This window comes from Pavona decussata, unplaced genomic scaffold, assembly GCF_977016875.1.
Source record: "Pavona decussata unplaced genomic scaffold, jaPavDecu1.1 SCAFFOLD_134, whole genome shotgun sequence".
Lineage (NCBI taxonomy): Eukaryota > Metazoa > Cnidaria > Anthozoa > Scleractinia > Agariciidae > Pavona > Pavona decussata.
Window position 1 is genome coordinate 5,266,486 of NW_028145547.1, and position 19,507 is coordinate 5,285,992.

The 19,507-nt window shown below is 38.9% G+C and overlaps 1 protein-coding gene across 1 annotated transcript; it reads right to left on the reverse strand.

The window, feature by feature from the left end:
• Window positions 1–1,881: 1,881 nt before the first annotated feature.
• Window positions 1,882–17,661, reverse strand: LOC146467907 (uncharacterized). The gene is made up of 14 exons (XM_085125372.1): window positions 17,521–17,661; window positions 17,395–17,438; window positions 16,655–16,882; window positions 14,105–14,310; window positions 13,320–13,556; window positions 11,813–11,925; window positions 11,446–11,676; window positions 10,341–10,453; window positions 9,068–9,684; window positions 7,941–8,636; window positions 5,955–6,312; window positions 5,724–5,858; window positions 4,344–4,596; window positions 1,882–2,440 (listed from the first exon to the last, which is right to left on the reverse strand). Exons 1-14 carry the CDS (start codon window positions 17,532–17,534, stop codon window positions 2,065–2,067), a joined length of 3,621 nt encoding a protein of 1,206 aa, XP_084981498.1. The 5' UTR covers window positions 17,535–17,661; the 3' UTR covers window positions 1,882–2,064.
• Window positions 17,662–19,507: the final 1,846 nt, after the last annotated feature.

Genomic DNA, 19,507 nt, shown 5'->3' on the forward strand with positions numbered 1-19,507 from the left:
CTTGTAAGCTTACTTATCATTTGGCTGTCTCCGTGAGCGGGCAAGATGACTCAAATCCTACGCTGTGTTTGGCTACCCAAGCGCGCAAGATTGAGCTATCTTGCCCACTCGGGATTACCCGTTGCCCGTCCGCTTGGCATCGACAGTTTAATACCGAGCGACAATGCAATCTTTTCTTCGATTTTTTTCGTTTTTCTGGGGGAAAATGCTCACCGTTAAACTGTTTGGTAAAACTGTCAACATTTACCTAAAGGAAAGGAAAGAGACTGGAATCATCCTGGTGTTGTGAAAATTTTGTTTCAGCTACAATGAATGTGAGTTGAATCGGTGAGTTGCTCTGTATGTAGATAGATTGATTTTGTAAAACTTATTGTCGAGTTTAAATTGATTAGTTTTCTAGGTTTGCAGTGACTGTATTTAAATCAAAGCGTAGTGAAAGTTGCGTGAAGCGTTTAGAGCACGTTCAGAGAAGTGTTTTTCTCAAGTTCGCCGAAGAATCTCATGTTTTTAATTTAGCCACGTCTTGCTTGTTGTAAAAAACAAAATCTTATCAAAGCTTCGTCCAGTTTTCTGATTTACAATATACCCGCTCTATTTTTCGGCTTATGGCTGCATATAATTTCAAAATGTTTTGTTTCATTCAAGGATTATTGATTGGAGGCCAAACGCTGTGTAAATATGTTTATTATTTACGCCACCGCGCGATCGGCTGAAAATGGCGACTTTAATTTGCTGGATTCTATTAAGATCTTCCCGCACTTGCGAAAATCTAAATTTTTCGTTCGTACTCAATAATTATATGCTCCCTATCAGCCTTTATAAAGTTAGAGCATTTTTTCTATAATTTTAGAGTCTTTGTTTTTCATGATAACATGCTAATCCAAAAATGCACTGCATGAAAATAAATCTTATACCTCAAAAGACTTTCTTTCCGAGCAGAATAGTTTCAGTCTGTTTTCAGTTGGTTGTTGAAGTTTTAACTTGAAGATAACGCCATAAAATAAATACTTTATTGACCAAACTTGTTCGGTCAAGATGGCTGGATATTGGACTCGATTTTTTTTTTTTTTTTTTTTGGCGTTTTTATGGACCTCGACGAAAACTTAAAAAAGAACTTGGCCAATTAATCCAGCCATCTTGACCTCACGCTTGGTCAATAACGCATATATATTTGTGTATTCGCTAGCTAATCAAATTTTTAGTTTTTTCAATTTTTTTTTTCTTTTTGTACGGGAATATAGCTAACAAGCGTTTACGGGATCTTTTAACATTTTTTAAACTTGTGACATTTTTACATCTTTCGTTCTAAAACTTAAACTGTCCATTTTATGTTATCTTGGGTGTTTTTCGTCTCTGCCTCCGATGTAATTTTCGTCAATTTCGGCGGTTGAAATGTTTACAAACCTCTGTTCGTTTATATTTCCACTTGGCTCCGTGTTTTCGTCGTTATAAACTTCTTCGATAAACTTCACGTCATTAGAGGCAGTTTAGACAGCTCGTTAATTTTAATGTCACCACTTCTATCTCAATGATCTGCTGTTTGAGGGTGTGCTATAGGTACCAGAAAGGAGCAAACGGAAAGTAACGTGTGCTATGTTTAGGTGCTTGAAAATGGAATCCCTTGAAAAAGTCTGTGAATCAGAAATTTATATTTAAATACGTTAACTGGAGTAAATGAGCATAGATCATTTACTTTGTTCTTTTTACCTAGAAAACGGACAAAGTAAAGAGGGAAGACTGTATTTTTTCTGAAGTATGTTTCCTTCATATTCTCACGGTAATTCTTGCATATTATCCTCCGGTTGAGCTTTGTCGCGCTTCGTTTGCTATTGATTCAAATACAACTAGATTTCGTAAAATCACTGTTCAAAAAACCACTCATTTAAGCTTAACAACGTTTTATTATTCACTTATTAATTATTCTAAATCTTTGCCAACGAAGCTGCATTAGTTTGCAGTGAAAATAATAATCAGGATTCTTGCTAAATATCCTACAGATACTTGTTTACATTAAACGTTGTAGTTGATGCCGCCATGTCGATACTTATCCGAGAGTGAGTTGCCTCATGCTGTTTGTTTATCGTCACTCGGGCTTGGTGCCTCACAACTGGAGGGGGTGAAATACTTTCCCGAGGATTTCTGTAAGTTTTGAAAACCTTCGTGCCATTGCATCACATTGCCTTTCTCTCCGTTGCAAGTCTTTGCATTGCGTTCAATCTCCTGCGCAGTAAGGACTCGATCCCACAAATTGAACTCTGAAACCAGGTGGTACTTATTGCCGACTGTCACGTATTGCCCACCGGGAATTTCTCCTCTTTGTTTGTTTACTGCTGAAAGAATATTCTTTCCGTCAAGGTAGATATGGACAACACCACTGAAGCTTGACCAGGTCACACAAAGCTGATGCCATTTCAAGTCTCTCACCTGGTTGAGTGTAACTCTGCGGAAAAAATGGCAGAAGGGTCCGAAAGGATTCACAGTCCAAACCTCGAGGAATGAATTTAAAACTGGTATAAAAAACGAGGACGGACAACTTCTAGCAAAAAAAACTATATACAATAAAAATCTAAAAATTTTAACAAAAAAAAGACGTTTCGGTCGTTGACCTTCATCAATTACAGTGCCAACTGCAACTGATGAAGGTCAACGACCGAAACGTCTTTTTTTATTAAAATTTTTAGATTTTTATTGTATATAGTTTTTTTCGCTAGAAGTTGTCCGTCCTCGTTTTTTATACTAGTTTTTTATATAAATTTGTTTCGTTTCAGCACGTTACCTTATTTATCTTTTTGAGATTTAAGCAAACAAAACTTCAAAGATATAAAGTGCATGATCCGATAGAACATTTCCTTATTTAGATTGGTTATAAAAGAAAAAACAGGAATAATAAAAGGCAACAAAAGTATACAACAACGTTTAGAAGGTATCATGGCTTCATTTTCAAGTTAAACTGAATAACGTTGTAGTGGAAGTAATTTATACATGGTGTGTGTCGGAATTTACTATTACTTGCGATAAAATGACTTTTCGAAGTATTCGAGGTTCGAATTAAACCCTATCTGCAATCGGCGACATAATTAGTTGGCACATTATGTTTTTATAGTATTTTCAGTGCACCAAATAACATCACTCTTTTTTTCGCGCATTAAACTGTGAAAAAGACCCCGCTCCCCCATCCAATGTTGCTTGTTTGTACCTCGTGATCACAGCAATTGCCGCACAACATTGTTTGGGGGTAAGGGTGCTGAAAGGACAAGCGAGGGGGGCAAAAAGGGATCAAAGTGACGAAGTAGGGTGTTAAAAAGGTAAATGTGTCAACAATTTTGGCGCCGATTGTAGGTCGTTGCGGCAACCAAATACGATTTGCTCATAATTGTACCTTGTTGACGAGAGCTAGTTTGATCAAGAGAGAGGGTTTTAGGGAAGCCCTACGTAAAGATAACGAGTAAACCATCTCTAAGTTTATCGAGGAGACAACAGAAGGGTACCCGCTTCCACTGGAGTGTCGGCCAGGTCCAGCAATGCCACTCCCGGAGTTGCGGCACTCTCGTCGAGAGAGAAAACCGCCACAAAGGCTGACTTGTGAAATTTGAACATAAGGACCTATTTATAAGCATTGAACATTGCTCATATTTTTAAAAGAAGTTTTTTGTTCCTTTTATACATAACATTTGCTTGGGAGGAGTGTGGTATATTCTGGTTCTGACCCCCCTAGCTTGTATTTAGGGGCTGCTCTTGTACAGGCGCAGTTTACAATGAAATGGTGATTACATGGTTGACTTTGATGTGAGTTTTGTTTGCTCTCGATATTACAATGGCGATGTGGTCCTGTCGCTTTAGTTTGTTTATGGCTTTTTACGGTACTTTGGGACACAAGTCTGCAGTTAAAACTCTTTCTTATGATCTGAACTTCCATGGCAGATACAGGTTAAGGGATGGAAAAACTCAACCCTCTGTGAAAGATGTTGCCAAGCCTTAATGTTTGTAAAAATGTGCTCTGAATTTTATAGGAGATTTTCACTATACTTACAGCATAATAATTTTGGTCAATTCATTGCTTTTTAAGCCCGAAATGTATTGGAACTCCCTTATACAGATAAATACCTGGCCCCAGTTGTTCAAAGAGCGGATAACTTTATCCAGTGGATAAGTCGCTGTCCAGCGAAGCAAATGTACTCCAACCAATGCTTTTGGCAAGCTTTCCACACAATCCCATTCTTCAATTTGACATATGCTTCTACTCTCTTCACAAATAATAGGACTATCGAGAAAATCTTACACACATTTTATCTGCATTTTATCCTACTCAACTGGTATACTAAGACCTATTTACTTATTCCTACCGTTGAATCTCTGGCTTCTCGTTCACTAAAGGCCTGATGTACACCAGAAGCACAAATTGGTTATTTTTTTCAAGTAAGAGGTCAAACCATACTTGGGAAACCACGCCGGCCATATAGACTTGGAAGAATTTTTTCAATAAACGTCCCTGTAGATCTGGTACAGAGTCAAGTTTCAGCCAATGGCACATTGTAAACGCTGGTAAGACTGGAGTACGATATCCAATCCAAACAGAGTATTGAGCATCATACGTTGCTAGATAAGGATTGATAATAAGAGAGAAATTAGACTCCGCCTCAAACATTTGAAAATACTAAATTCCTTCCAACCAGTTGGAACGGAACGGAAGAAGTGGAGTAGCTTCAAAGCTCCCCTTTTTTCCGGAAAATTTCCATTGGATCCGGGCGTACCATTTACATTACAACTGGTCAAAAATACAAACCATGGTGGATGACGTCATAATCTCGACATAGAAAATAATACATCTCCCGGTCCCGGTTGTTCAAAGAGCGGATAACGCTCAAGCTAGTGGACAAATTGCTATCCAGTGGGTAAAATGTACTCCAACCAAATACATTTTATCCACTGAAAAAAGTTATCCGCTCTTTGAACAACTGGGGCCTGGAGTCAGATTGGTTTGAAAAACTAGTATCGCCCACCCTGGTTTAATGAATGAAGGTCTCCGCAGTACTCTGGGATTAATATCGCCTGATCTTAACATAGAATAGAAGCTCTTGTGAAATCCAAACACTGATCAAAGTAGTTGTTTAATACTAACAAAGATATTGCGCGCGTTTCGATTGGACATTGCCCGTGACAAATATTAGGCTGCATAACTAGCTGTATTGTTGTCGTAAGAAAACAAATTTTGGTGGCGAAAAAATCAATTAAGGAAAATTTTTTGTTACATGAGCACACACCACTAAACTTTGTGACTTTGGTGTAGTCAATCAATGTTCATTAAATTTCACGATACAATGCCAACCAAATTTTGACAGTCAGGTTTTTATATTACTGACCTTTGTTACAGTAGCTTTCATGTTTTCTTTTGGTTTTCATTACTTTTTGATTCATTCTGGCGGCTTTCCGAAGTTTTGGGTCAGTCTATAATCAAATCAAGACAGCGGATCCAAGATGGCCGGCGTATGAAAATCATGACTTAATTTCTACGTAATATGATGTCATCACAGCTCGTATAGTGGGCCTTGAATGGGAAATCTTTCGACATACTACTTACCCTCCATGTTTCATTGCTATAGCCACAAGTTATAGAGATTCAGCAATCATTACCAAAAAGACACCTGTGAGATCGCGATTCGTTTTAACAAGAAAGAACGCGTAAGCAACATATACCCTTCATGCATAATAAAATGTCCACTTACGAACACATTTCTTGTCCGGCGTAAGTGTTTTGTTTCCTGGACAGTCAGCAACACACAGTTTGTTATGCAAATCGTAGGCAACTCTACAAGCGTTGCAACCTTCCCCTAGTTTGGCGCTATATTGCGACTTGCAACCTGTAAACCAAAGATAATAAAGCTTTAGGAATGACAAAATTAGAAAATATGCCAAAATATGGCAAGCTATATGCCATTATCTTGGTTCTATCTCACCAGCCAAGGGGTCACAATCCTTGTGGCATTTCTGAATACAGAGATTTGTTTCAAGATCCTTGACGGTGTCTCCTTTACATTCGGCTTTCGTAAGTCGACGTGAAATTATGTGGGCATCCATCACCATGGCGGGGTTCTCATCGTTGCCAAACGCATAGAAACGTACATTGAGATGATCGTCGTTGTCGATCATATTAAGATAAATGTCTCCACTGTCTGAGGTTCCCAAACTCTTTCCAAACTCAACAAGCGTGCTCTGTTCTGATTCCGTAATGCAAACGAAGTATGACTGGTGCAACGAAGCGTCACCAAGGGCCCGGGCGTTGATGTTTGATGTAGATGTCTTTAAAGTAGTGCCCTGTGAGAACGATGTATTAACAGATTGATATTTTGCAACAAAATTCAAAAACACGCCCTAGAATGTTGATTAGTAAAAAAAATAACAAATATGATTGCCTACATAGTGAGACAACGCCATTGCGCCATTGCGCCATTGCGCCATTACGCTCCTTGTACTATAGTCTAGTTTACCCTTACTTAATTTATTGTGTTTCTGTGTGGGGATCGACATATCAGTCTAATTTAAATCGGATTGTTGTTCTGCAGTATCTAAAGTTTCTTTCGATGCTCATACCGGTGTTCTTTTTAAAGAACAGGAGATTTTAAAATTCTGTGACATTTATTTATACCAAATAGATAAATTTATGTATCTTTTTAAAAGAAGCTTACTTCCAAATTATTTTCGTGATATGTTTACTCTCCCAAGCCAGATACATTCTTACAATACAAAAAATTGCAACCTTTTCTATATACCTTATTGTCAAACTAATCTTTGAAAATTCTCAACTCAGTTTCAAGGTCCTACGTTTTTCAACTCGCTAAGTCGTGAAATTCAAAACAGTGAAAAGCATCAGTTTGTTTGGAAAAAGACTTAAAAAATTCCTTCTTTCTTACTTAAATTGACTCTTTGTTGGGCTACACATTTTTTCTTTTTTTCTTTCTTTCTTTTTTTTTTTTTTTTTTTTCCTTCTTTTAAAAAAAAAATTATTTGGAATTTTCATTCAGTACCCTTAACTTCTATGGTTTAATCCTATAGTTCCAGGAAGCCTATAGTTAATAAGCCCCAGGCTTCTACACTCGATCGATTGCAAAAACGTTGACACCTGAAAAGCATAAATCGTGAACGATAAGACCCAATGGCTTTATGGGTATAAGTGTACTAAATCTATTTGCATAATATTCTATTCTCGTGCGACAGTTGATGACCACAATTAGTTGCATGTGTAGAATGATGGAAACTGTCCAAGCTGTCCTTAAACTGTCCAATTTGTCCAACAAACGCCAATTTGAGTGATATGCAATTCGCGATTTGCCTAAGTTCGAATCAGTCAATGAACTTAAGCAATATTCGGTAGAAAATTATTCGGAAGAATTAAGTTAGCACTGTATTTTTTATTGTAAAGAATAAGAATGGTAAATTATTATTGGTTGGGTCTCATCGTTCACGGTTTATGCTTTTTAGGTGTCAACGTTTTTGCAATCGAGTGTATATAGGCTTCCTAGCCTTTAACACATTTCATCTTGTATATAGTTTAATAGGAACATTGTAATAGTAGGAATATTGTGTATCATCTTTAATGTATTTATGTTGTATTTTTTTGGTTAATGGCAAAATAAATGATTGAATTCTATCTTTGCAATTTTGCAGCGAGTACTTTACCGAAAGTAGTGCCCTGCGGTAAAGATGTGCTTACAGCTTAATATTTTGCAACAAAATTAGAAAACATGTTCTAGCATGTTGATGTTTCAAAAACTAACAACTGTGATTGCCTACATATTGAGACAAAGCCATTCTTTCTTTGAAATTTTGCAGAATTATTTACGAAAGAAAATGAAAATATTTACAAACGTCATGAAAGGCATTTTCTGGTAATCTTCCTCACGTTCAAAATAGCGCAAAAATTATTTTCTTATGGTACAAGTCACCTTGTATATAGCGACCTTCCAGGGCGATATTTCCACATAATATCTTGATTCAGGATCTTTGGGTAAAACTGCAAATACGACGAATAATGTTCCTCCTGTTGATGCAGTAAAATGCAAACACTTCCCTTCACTATCCGTTGGATCAAACCGACGAGAATTTGACCATTTCACCTGGCAAGGCTCCGCTGTGTTTGATGACCTCTTAACAGCTTTCTCTGATGGCAATTCCACTCGCGCCAATTTTGCTCCCTTCATTTCTTCAGAAAGAGTTGGATAGAACTTTTTAGACTCATCAAAGTCACTTTTCGATAGATCAAGAGTACCATCATCCTCATTAAACGTGAGTACTAGACCAAAGATAGATACTTTTTTGCGGTCAGTCTTGTCGCTGTTACCGTTGTTGAACCCGTCGTACAAATGGAATGAACCGTCATGGTCGCTCGTGTACCACATATTTTTGTAAAGTCTTACAAGGCGGCTTCTGTTCCGTTCTATGTTGAAGGGCTTACGGAAAGCGTTGGGCAGGTCATCAAGCATATCAAAGGACACCTTCCATACTTTGTTCTCTTTGATGATTGCTTTCCACGATGGTTTGTCCTTGGTGCTCATGAAAGGATCCTGTGACTGGCTGTCGAATGACTGATCTTTTTGTCGCTTACACTTGTCCAGTTTTATATCTGAGAGTGAAATTGCACCCTAAAAAGGATACATTGCACAAAAATTTACTCTCCATCCAAAGAATAATTACTTAATTACTTGTCATACTCAATTCAGTCAAATTGTCCCTCGATCAATTTCAGTGATCGTGGCGAAGTTTGGTGAGGTTTCTTCCATTTCAAAAAGCTATAAATTTGGCAAGCCTCTGCCAGCGCATAACCCCACCTCTCACCCGATTCGATCGGTTTGAATGTGGTTGATACAATATGAGCATGCACGTAGATCGAATCGTCCTTTTGTTGTTGACTGATCCAACTGAATAACACAAAAGGGTGAACCCAATGCAACCGTTAGTTGCTCAAATTTCTCGATACTCATATGTATGCGAATACTAGAACAAAAAAGTTCATGGTTTGAAACGCACCTTACCAGTTACAGTTAACTTACTAATGACTAGATCGGTAGTTTACCTCTTCCAAATAAATTTCAACGGCCCTCTTCAAACAAGTTCTCCGTCTTTGTAAGGCGTCTTCCACCGCTTGACGACTGTCAAACTCGCAGTAATATTTTGTCTTGTTCCCATCAGAGGTTGTAACTTCATAATACTTGACAGTTTTTCCCTCCTTTTCTTCAGTCTGAACGGAAGCAGCATTTCCTTCGCATCCCCAATTCACCGTATCGTCTTTAAACAAATCATTTGCCTTGAAGTTAAGCAGATCAGTGATGGAGCTCATCTGAAAACGAAAGGCCTTTGCATACCGAGGAACTGTTTCCAGCCATTCTTTGAACTGCGTCTTGAATGCAGGCGAATACACATCTGAAAGGATGGATGCAATATCCTGGCTGCCTCCTTGAGCATATACTGACGTTGATGTTGTCTTTGTTTGCTGTCTACTGCTTTCTTTTGACTCGTAAGATGATTTGGCTCCGACACTTGAGAACAAAGACTTATACTCCATTTCCATTTGTTTCTCGAATTCTTTTTTGCTTTGAACGTCACTAGCGTCCATTGTCTTTCGAATCTCCAACTTACCTCCAAACTTTGCAGATTTGACATAGTGAGTTCCCCATCTCTGAAGAAAGTTTTCTAAGGAAAAATAAAGCATTTACGTGAAATTGTAATTTCCAAAGTTCGCACTTCTGTGCAAGAGGAGGAGGAGGAGGCGGCGTGACCCAATGGTAGGGCGCCAGACTTGAAATCCGGAGATCTCGGGTTCAAGTCCGGCCTTGGCAATGCTTGTAAATAGCCAGCTGGTTTGCCTCCTGCCAGTTGGATTTTTAACATGTTATGTTCGATTTCATTATTATTTGTTTCCCGTTATTTCTAAGTGGAATTCCTGTAAACTAGCTTTGGGTAGCTAAGTGGTTTCTACTATAAACAAAGTATTTATTTATTTATTTATTTATTTATTTATTTATTTATTTTTATTTAAGATGACGTTTCAGGTAATTTTTAAAAGGCGCATTCTGAGGAAAACAATTCACGGAGTGACCTCCATTTAATTTTTGTCTGTAGACTTGTGTGGACTAATGTCTTCACTGGAAACTGGAAGTGCATTGTTCTTCGCGAACATTTTAAGCTAATCAAACGCAGTGTATTGCTTAGATTTCATCTTCCCTCGAGTAAAAAATTATTTGGCCAATATGAAAAGACGTATTACACTATCACGTTAAAACTTGGGCTACTGGTTTTATTCTAAGGTCGCCGCACGGTCTGATATGAAATCGGTTTTGATACTTAACGGTATTTGAGAGGCGTTCCTGCTGAAAAGTATGACGTTGGAAGATTCATGTACTCTCGAAGAAAAGACATGCTCAGATGTTCTGGCTTGACCTCATCCATGAAGATCTCGTACCTGTCAACAGGAGACTTGACGTTATTGGCCGATATAAGAGATCTCTAGAGGCACATTTACGGCTGGCCGTAAACTTCTAGCAGCCAAGTGTCTAGAACTTTCCTTCGAGTTCCAGGTTATAAGAGGGATTTAGAATCGCGTTTAAGCAAACGGCAAACGTGAGATTCGCGTTGATGAGTACACAAATGAGAATAGTGGCTATTCTGGCCGTTCATCTTAACGCAAGGTCACTCAATTTTACTGTTGAAACTGAAAACAGCGCGCGACAAATGAATCTCTAAATCTCTCTATTTTTTGACGTTTTCAACGGCAGAGGGTAGGTTGCCACGTAAGTGATTTTCCTCAGCTATTCGTGGACTGAGTTGTGCCTTATACCAGGTATGAAAGCTAATGAACATTGCAAAAAAAACCTCATTATCTTTCCTTTCATGTGAACTAAAACTTTAAAAAGGCAATAATTTTATATTTTTCTTCTGGCTCAAAAACCAAACCTTAGCATCAAGGACATTCAATATGGCGGCTTTGGTTCTTAGTTCTTGTTCACTCTAATCTAAACTTAAAAATTGTGACAGCCTCTAACGCCAAACTCCAAACCACAAACTGCAGTTCCCCGTTAGTCGTAAACGTGTTTCTAAAGGTCTCTATAATTACAATATCTATCTCTGTACAACAACCTGGGATATAGTTTGAAACAACCACCTGTGAAAGCACCAAAAAACTAACTTCAACGTATTTACGAGCTTAACGGTAAAAGTGGTGAATTTAAGACAAGAAGAAACGAAAAAGAATGCGATCTAAAAAAATTGCTGTTGTCCTAAAAGCATTTGCAACTGTACTTGACTGACAATGCACTACAGTAGCATTTTCACTGTTAACCGTCTGTTTGATTGGCCTCGAACACGGAAACCATCCTAGGCCCGTGGTGATAAAAAACGTTTGGGTTTCACTTCCTAGCCGTTGTAAACCTGGAGAAGTTTCCAAATTGGCCCTACCGTATAATGTCAACACCCAACACTGCCAGATACTTCTGACTTGCAGATGCGGTAGACTCTCCCCAGGCTTCTTTTACTCCAGCTGAGAAACCAAGGAACGAGCCAGAGACCCCTGCCTCTTGTTGCAGATGTTTTCGATATTCCTCTCGACTTTCATACGTCATTAACGCAGCTGATGTGTCGTATACACCGTGAACATTCATGGTGTCTGGAACATCCAAGCTGTCATATCTAACAAAACCAAAACATAACTGTTGGATAGCGGACAAAGAAACCGACTGTATTGTTCAACTTTGAGGCTTGCCGTGTCATGTTGAATCTGTCGTTGCTTTTTCAGTAACGAAAGTTATCAAGCTATTAAACTTACGTTCCTTTACCAGCACAGTTCCGCTGTACAATAGACATTTTTCTGTATTCCGGACTATATTTCCCTTGACCATCAAATCCGACCCCAATAAAATCCGCTCCATCAATCATATTCTATCAAAATAAAAGCAAACTTTTTGGTTAGTTTACTATAAAAGTGTGAGGTTCACACGACAAGTAAAACATGGTAGGGATCTGTTAAAAGGTGCTACGGTACCGAGAATATTTGTTAACGAAAACCCATGCCGTACTTGGTCCATAGCATAGGTTCCTATGAACCCAGAAAGGAACGGATATTTCTTTATAAAAATTATCAGTACTGTGTCACCTTTCAATGGGTCTGTACCGTCTTGTGCCTGTCAGAAAAATGGGGTTAATGAAAGTTGAAAGTGTTGATACACCGTTTCGAAACGTTGATTGTAGATCAACTACAACTACAGCTTTATTTCATTTCATATATCAAGCAATTTACTATATTCTTTAGAGGGCCAAAAGTATGGAATGCTTTGCTATTATCAATTACGTCTTTCCCTAGTCTATCCACCTTCAAAAGCAAGCTTCTTGATTTCCTCAGTTAATTGTATGAAACGCCCGACTCTGTTATGTCTTTAAAGTCTTACCACCCAATGTTAAAAAATCTAAATACAATTTCTTTACTAGTCTTACGGTCCTAACATGTCTCCGAGGAGACCTCTCGGTATAAGCCCGGGGGTTTCTTCAGGTCTCCTCGCCACTTCTTCTTCTTTTTTACTATTATTATTCACTCTAAAGTTATGTAAGATCCTAGTCTATTATTCACTGTAACTTTCTATGATTGTATGTCGTGGTGAATGAATAAATAAATAAATAAAATTCACATTAGTGGTCTAACAGTTATTTTAAAACCGCTAGTTTAAGCGGACCAATCACTAATCAGTCGGAAAGGACCATTTAACTGTAAACATCACTTAAGTACACTTTGGAATACACAAATGAAAATTTAACTTAAGAAAAAAGAAACTTAGAGCAACAAGTGGATGTAATAAGTTTAAAAAGAAACGAAAAGAAGAAAAAAAGAAGAAGACTATTTTGACCGCTTTGCAGTTGCTTAGTCGGCCCAAATTTTTAAATTATCATTGGCGTATCAATATTGGTCGTATTCGTTTTCCAACATATCACTGAGAAGACCGCGAAGAACTCTTCTTCTTTCAGTGGCAAATCTCTATCATGAGATACATCAGACGAAGCACTCTTTTCTGTAGAACTAAGAATTTATTAAGACAAGTCTTTGATGCCTGGGAACGAGACCACAAATTAGGTAAGGGTGGATCAATGTCTGATAAACGTTTAAGAGTATTCCTCAAGGTATGAAATAGTGTAACTTTACAATAAGGCTGACAGTATTACTGATTTTGGTAGTAATATCATCAATATGATATTTCCAAGACAGATGACGAAGATACATATGGTTTTTCTCCAGTCTGTACCCGATATAATGCAGTTGTGAACACATAGTTTAAAATATTCACCTGACAGACGTCTGAAGTCCACTTTGCTGCATAACAAGGATCGCCTGGTTTGTAACCAGTTCCCCAGCAACCGTTCATCAAGGCACTCCCTATGCCAGCAGGGAAGAGATAGGGAACTGACCCTATCGAGCTTGGAGCATCTTTCTCTCCTGAAACGCTTGCATCAATGTGATATCCAGCAGGTAAAAACATGTCTTCGTTATGCCATCCTTTGTCTGGTGTAATGTCTAGCTTGATCTTTTTAAAGGAATTAAAAAGTCAAGGACTGAAGGGCTGATCGTTTCAAATGGATACATTTATGGTAAAATGAATAAGAGAGTACAAACAACTTCTGATTAAGTAATAGTCGTCATCAGAGTGGATCGGCATTATGGTATTAATGTCCGTGGTTGTTGACCTAGTTGTTCAAACACTAAACAACAAACAACATTCAAATCCTAGCAGAATGCAGGATGTTTGTCCTATGAACCTAGTTTAATGGCCTAATTAGCTCCCACGAGTCTCCTGTAGCTCAGTGGTAGAGCATCCGAACTAGTAATCGGAAGGTCTTAGGTTCGACTCCTGATAAGAACACTCGGATTTCCTTTTTCCGAGTATGCCTGTGTCATTCACTGAATAATACATCTTTCTCATCTCTGTGGAAGTTAGGGTTGCCAAGATATGACTATTAGGATTTTTCCTTAGGGACAATATGGTAGTTAAGTTAGTACCCTCTTCATTTTCAGAATACCGACGCAGAAGTGAGAAGTGCATGGGAATTCAAACCGTTATCAATCGTTGCTTACCTCTTTCTTTAGGAAATCAGAAGCCTTCTGTTGGGCGTCATCAATGATCTGCAATTGTTTGTCCACTAACTTTCCAGCCACCTCAATTCCTTTATCAACGACTGCCTCCTGAACCTTGGGGTTAGCCAACACGGCTGCCGCAGGACCAGCACGCTTGGAACCACCCACATCACTTTCAACAGAAACATCATCTTTGTTGGCTTCATCTTAAAAGAAAATTACATCTATTTAAAAATAGATTTAAAAGTTATCAAGGAAGTTTTCTTACAATGAATCAGATATTCATAGGAGTTTAATATGAGATCAAAAATGTTCACTCTTATGGCGCGTACGCAACCAATTCCTTGAGGAAAGCAATAGAAATCTCCTTGACAGATGCCTTGATGGTAGGGTCGATCCATTTTTCTCAGATAAAACCTACCAATAAAACAACTCTAGTGTACCTTTAGTGCTAAAGCGAATCCATGAATTTCCTACTGAGCGTTAGCCCTAGTAAGGAAATGGGACACCTTGCGAGGCAAAGAAAAAATATTCGACCTCGGTAGGAATTGGATCCAAAACCTCCAGATTCGGATCTAGACGGGAGTAAGTCGTGATCGAGGATAAATTTCTTTTCTTTGCTTCCTGTGCTCTCCCATTTCCTTACCAGAACTAACGCTCAGTAGAAAATTCATTGGTTCATTACTTAAACTTTCCCCGATCTATCATTTGTGTAATTAGTGCTAGCGGTACAACATTCATTGTCAACCAACAAGTTTTGGCAACAATTGACACCTTTATCGCTGAATGTTGATTTGCTGGGCTTCGTGCACGAAAATCGCAAACAGCAGTAGCTTGGCGAGCTAAAACGTTACAAACATAACACTTCAGTTTTGCTTTAATTCTGCTGTTCAATCAACGCGTTGTTATACCGTTAGCAACTATGGGCGAGAAAACTGAAGAAGGCGAGCCGCTATGAAACTCCGATACCTATTTGAACAAATTCGGCAAACAAAATTCCACCGGAAAACTGAATTCCCAATTGACAGTATTTACGAGAGAATTTGTGGAAACAGTAGACAGCTGTTGGTTTCGACATGAACGGTAGCACTGCCCTGTTAAATTCTCCGTAAACTAACAGCAAGCAGCCCCCTTGTGCGCTGGAAGGTACTCATAGCAGTATCTCTTCTAGCCATTCCCGGGACAACGATTAAAACATCTCTCTTGACATTCGAAAGTTTTCTTACCACCATTGGTCAAGCGTGATTTGACATCCTGGTGGCGTAGCAGCCCAGGTGGGTGGAGGGGTGGGGGGATCGGAGAACTAAGCTGATTTTCAAGCTCTGTCGTCCAAACCAGCCAAAATATATTCAGCCAAGATATGTTATTTTTGAGGTACGCTTTTTCAGTTCTGATCTCTAAATCTCATACACATTTCAGATCTGGTTTCTGGAATCATACTCGTTTTCAGACCAAAATGGTTGAAAATCTATACCCCATTTCCAACCAAAGCGGCTCACAAATCATACTCGTTAGCGCCGCACAGATCTTTATAGCTTATATAGGGAGGAACCTGGCTAAGAACTTAGGATCAAATGAATCAAAAACAGTTTCTTCGCCTCCTTAGTCGTTTTTATTGTAAAGACAGGAGTGTTTTACTGGGAAACACACCACTCAAAAAATTCATACGAAACTACTTCCGAGACCCTAGTGGCGTATTTTGTCTTATCCTGCCATGAAATAGGCTATTCTGCCTGCAGAATACTCACTGCTGCGGATAGTGGATGATGTTTACTGCCCCAGGTAGTGACTTATGCTTCACATTCTGCCAGCAGAATGCTTACTGTCGCAGGTAGTGAATTATGCTTCACATTCTGCCAGCAGAATGCTTACTGTCGCAGGTAGTGACTTATGCTTCACATTCTGCCAGCAGAATGCTTACTGCCCCAGGTAGTGACTTATGCTTCACATTCTGCCAGCAGAATGCTTACTGCCCCAGGTAGTGACTTATGCTTCACATTCTGCCAGCAGAATGCTTACTGTCGCAGGTAGTGAATTATGCTTCACATTCTGCCAGCAGAATGCGTACTGTCGCAGGTAGTGAATTATGCTCGACATTCTGCCAGCAATTTTTTTACTGCAGCAGGTATTATGTTTCACTTTATGTCAGCAGAATGCTTACTGCTGCAGGTAGTGAATTATGTTTCACTTTATGCCAGCAGAATTTATCCAAGCCTACTATGTTTGTTAGAATATCACCACTGAAGTGGAAAATTGCGCCTGGTGAAACCCCTTGAGTTGTAGGTGTAACCAAATTTACCCGCAGAGTAACTGAATGGAAATCCCGCGCAAATTTATTGAGTGTTTTACTATGGAAGCCTAGTTCTCTTGCATAAGTTGTCACGCACATAACACTCACCTGAAAGAATAGAAAGGGCGACTGTTGAACCCTTAAATCGTTGTTAAAGCTTATCTTATGAAAAAAAATCAAGTTTGACACTTAACATGCAGTTTAAACGGGTCTTGATATAATCCGATTTCACTGAAGATCTTTTAGCCGTGTTTACTTACCTTTCATCGTGACTCGGGTTTGGTGTTTACTCGGCATATAGCTTCGAAAGTTGGCCTCGGTATCTCCCTTCCGATTCCTTAACTTTGTAGTATCTCCTGATTGTGGCCGTTGGGAGGAAGATGCCGTAATTGTATGAACTGGACCAGGAAATGCCGCTGACTTTTGACCTCCTGATCTTCCGGGTTTTCCCGAATCCTTGACCATTTCAGGGGGTGGGATAGCAAGCACTAACAAAAATTAAAAGCAAACAGATAATGTCGTTAGCTAACTAGCCACCTGGATTTGAAAATAAAAACCCAACATTACGGATCACGAAATACCCGTCATCCTTGGAGACCCAAGGAGAGATGACAGGGACAAGGGAACAGTCAAAAAGGGCGGGAAACAAATTGACGAAGAAAATACTTTTCCTCTCTACTTTTATTGCGTCGAAGTTTTACCTCCCCTTTCAAGTTTTTGCTCCTCTTCTATAACTTTGACGAAAAAAGGAATTTGCTATAGATAATTCCAGTTGCATTATATTGACGTTTCTCCTCCAACCTCCATCGGACTATATTTGTTTTCGAATACATCATATGTATGGCCCAAAGGCAAATCGGCCGATCGCGAGTGACTGGAAAGTATAAATACACCCCTTTAAACCGCTTCGAAAGTTATTAAAAAAAGATGAAATATTTGATATCTACCCAGTGAATAAAAGCTTGTAAAATGTCAGTAAGTGAAAACCTATGGGACTCACCGTAATGGCAAAGGAACAATACAACTCCCCAGGACGTCTTCATCCTACGCAAAGCGAAAGCAAAAAGCGAAAACAATCAGTTAAAAAACAATAATTTGAGCGTGGGCAACATTCAGGGAGGCCTACCTATGCCAGCTCATACAAGCTCAAAAAAAGCGTCTACTCTTCTCTGTCTTCTTTGGACCCTGCAACTGACCGGTTCACCGCGGCCAGTTAACAAGAATGATCTCTTTATTCCACAAGCCGACGTTATAAAGTATCCTCGTTAGATAATAACTAAACTGGAGCCACAGGCGAAACCGAGTTGATTGGTCCTCTGCTCTGAAAACCCGCTCAACACGCTGTGAAGGCTGACATTTCAAGACAGTCTTATTGTATTCAAGACTGTTAATAATTAATTAAGAAACAAAGAAGAATCACAACTTTACTGGAAATATTTACAGCATATCGAAAACTGGCGCAAATACAAACTATGGATTTACGAGTAAATGAGGTTCGTCTAGTTTTGCCTTCGGTCTTTTGCCTCCTGTTTAATGAACAAATTGCAACTAGTCTACTTTAGAAACTAGATGAAAATTAAGTCTAGACTATTTTACAATGAAATTGTTCGCACGAGCAATGATTTAAAACTCGAAAAGTAAAATAACTGACGCTTTGTAAAACTCAGTGATGAGTAAGCGAGTCCCTTTTCAGTCAGGAGTAACCTCCTCAGAAATTCAGATTTATTTGTAAAGAAATTTTAAGTTTTGTTCGACAAAATACCAGCTCAAAATTTCGTAACAGTTTTCAGTCGAGGGAGCAAATATGTTGGGAAAAATGCGACCAATAGTCAGCTCGCATTTTCGTTAGGCCAACATGTCCAACAGTTAGAAAATTCGGGGAATAGCACTCCAATCTCTAAAACTTCCTAAAACTTAGATTTTCTGCTAAAGCACCCGAACAGATCAAAACGTATTAGTTTCCAAAAATATGTCTTAAGAAGGGCACAAGACGATCTGGGAACACGAGAGTTACCATATTTTAAGTATTTTGCATAAATGTTCTTGTCGGGGGCCGCTGTTTCAGTTCTAATAGATTTCGGCTTCAGTCAGTCTTTGCTTTGCGAAAGAAATTTAAACGGCAAGGTTGGCTAGCGTTTTTGTTTGCTTCTTTTTGCAACAGAAATTAAAATTCAGTTGTAATTCATTATTCATTAACCAAAATTGTGCGTTCGTAGGCTTTTGCTGCCTTACGGGCAATAATAGGGAACTTAGCAGCGACGACGGCAGCGCCAACGAAAACGTCAGTTGAAAATATAAGTTTATTTTATTTGTGCGCGCTACTTCGCGATTATTTCAACTCGTTCAACTACCCGTGAACCAAATTAGTGCAAGTGGCGTTTACGTTAAGAAAGAGAATGAAAAATTACCTTCGTGTGCTCAGGTTCTCCGCAAAACCTTGAATTTGGTCATTTCAAGTGTTTTTGCTGATGACGACAGACAAAGGTACAAAAACATCTAACGCAAGTGCAGAGCGATCGTTTTTGTTTTGTGGCGTTCTCGTTTCCGTCGCCGTAGTCATTGCTAAAGTTCCCTAAAAACAAACACGCGATGCTCGTTTGGCTTCCAAAGACGAGACAAATTTTAAAATTGTTATCGACAACTGAAATAAATCTTTATTTATTTATTTATTTATTTATTTATTTATTTATTTGTTTATTTAATTGCTATAAAAGACAAGTTACAGCGAGGGCGAGGAAGCCTAACTGAAGAAACTATACGGAGGCTAATGAATTTAGGCTTCTTCATCACTCATTACATATTTTCAAAAAATTCTATCTGAACCGTGAGGTAGTTCTGTCTCAGAACCCCTTCTGCAGGGCGGAGGAAGAGGGAGTTCTGAGACAGGACTGAGGTTGAGGCAGAATTCAATGACTTTATTGGACCCGACGTCATGCTACAAAATCCTGATTGCTCTAAGCCTTTTCATGTAAACACAGACTCAAACAAGCTACGCATTGGTGCCGTGGTAATGCAAGAAGATGATCAACGTCACCCACGCCCCATTCAGCACGTAAGCCACACACGCGAACAGGAACTTCGTGCTGTTAGATGGGTGCAGTTAAACAGACTGT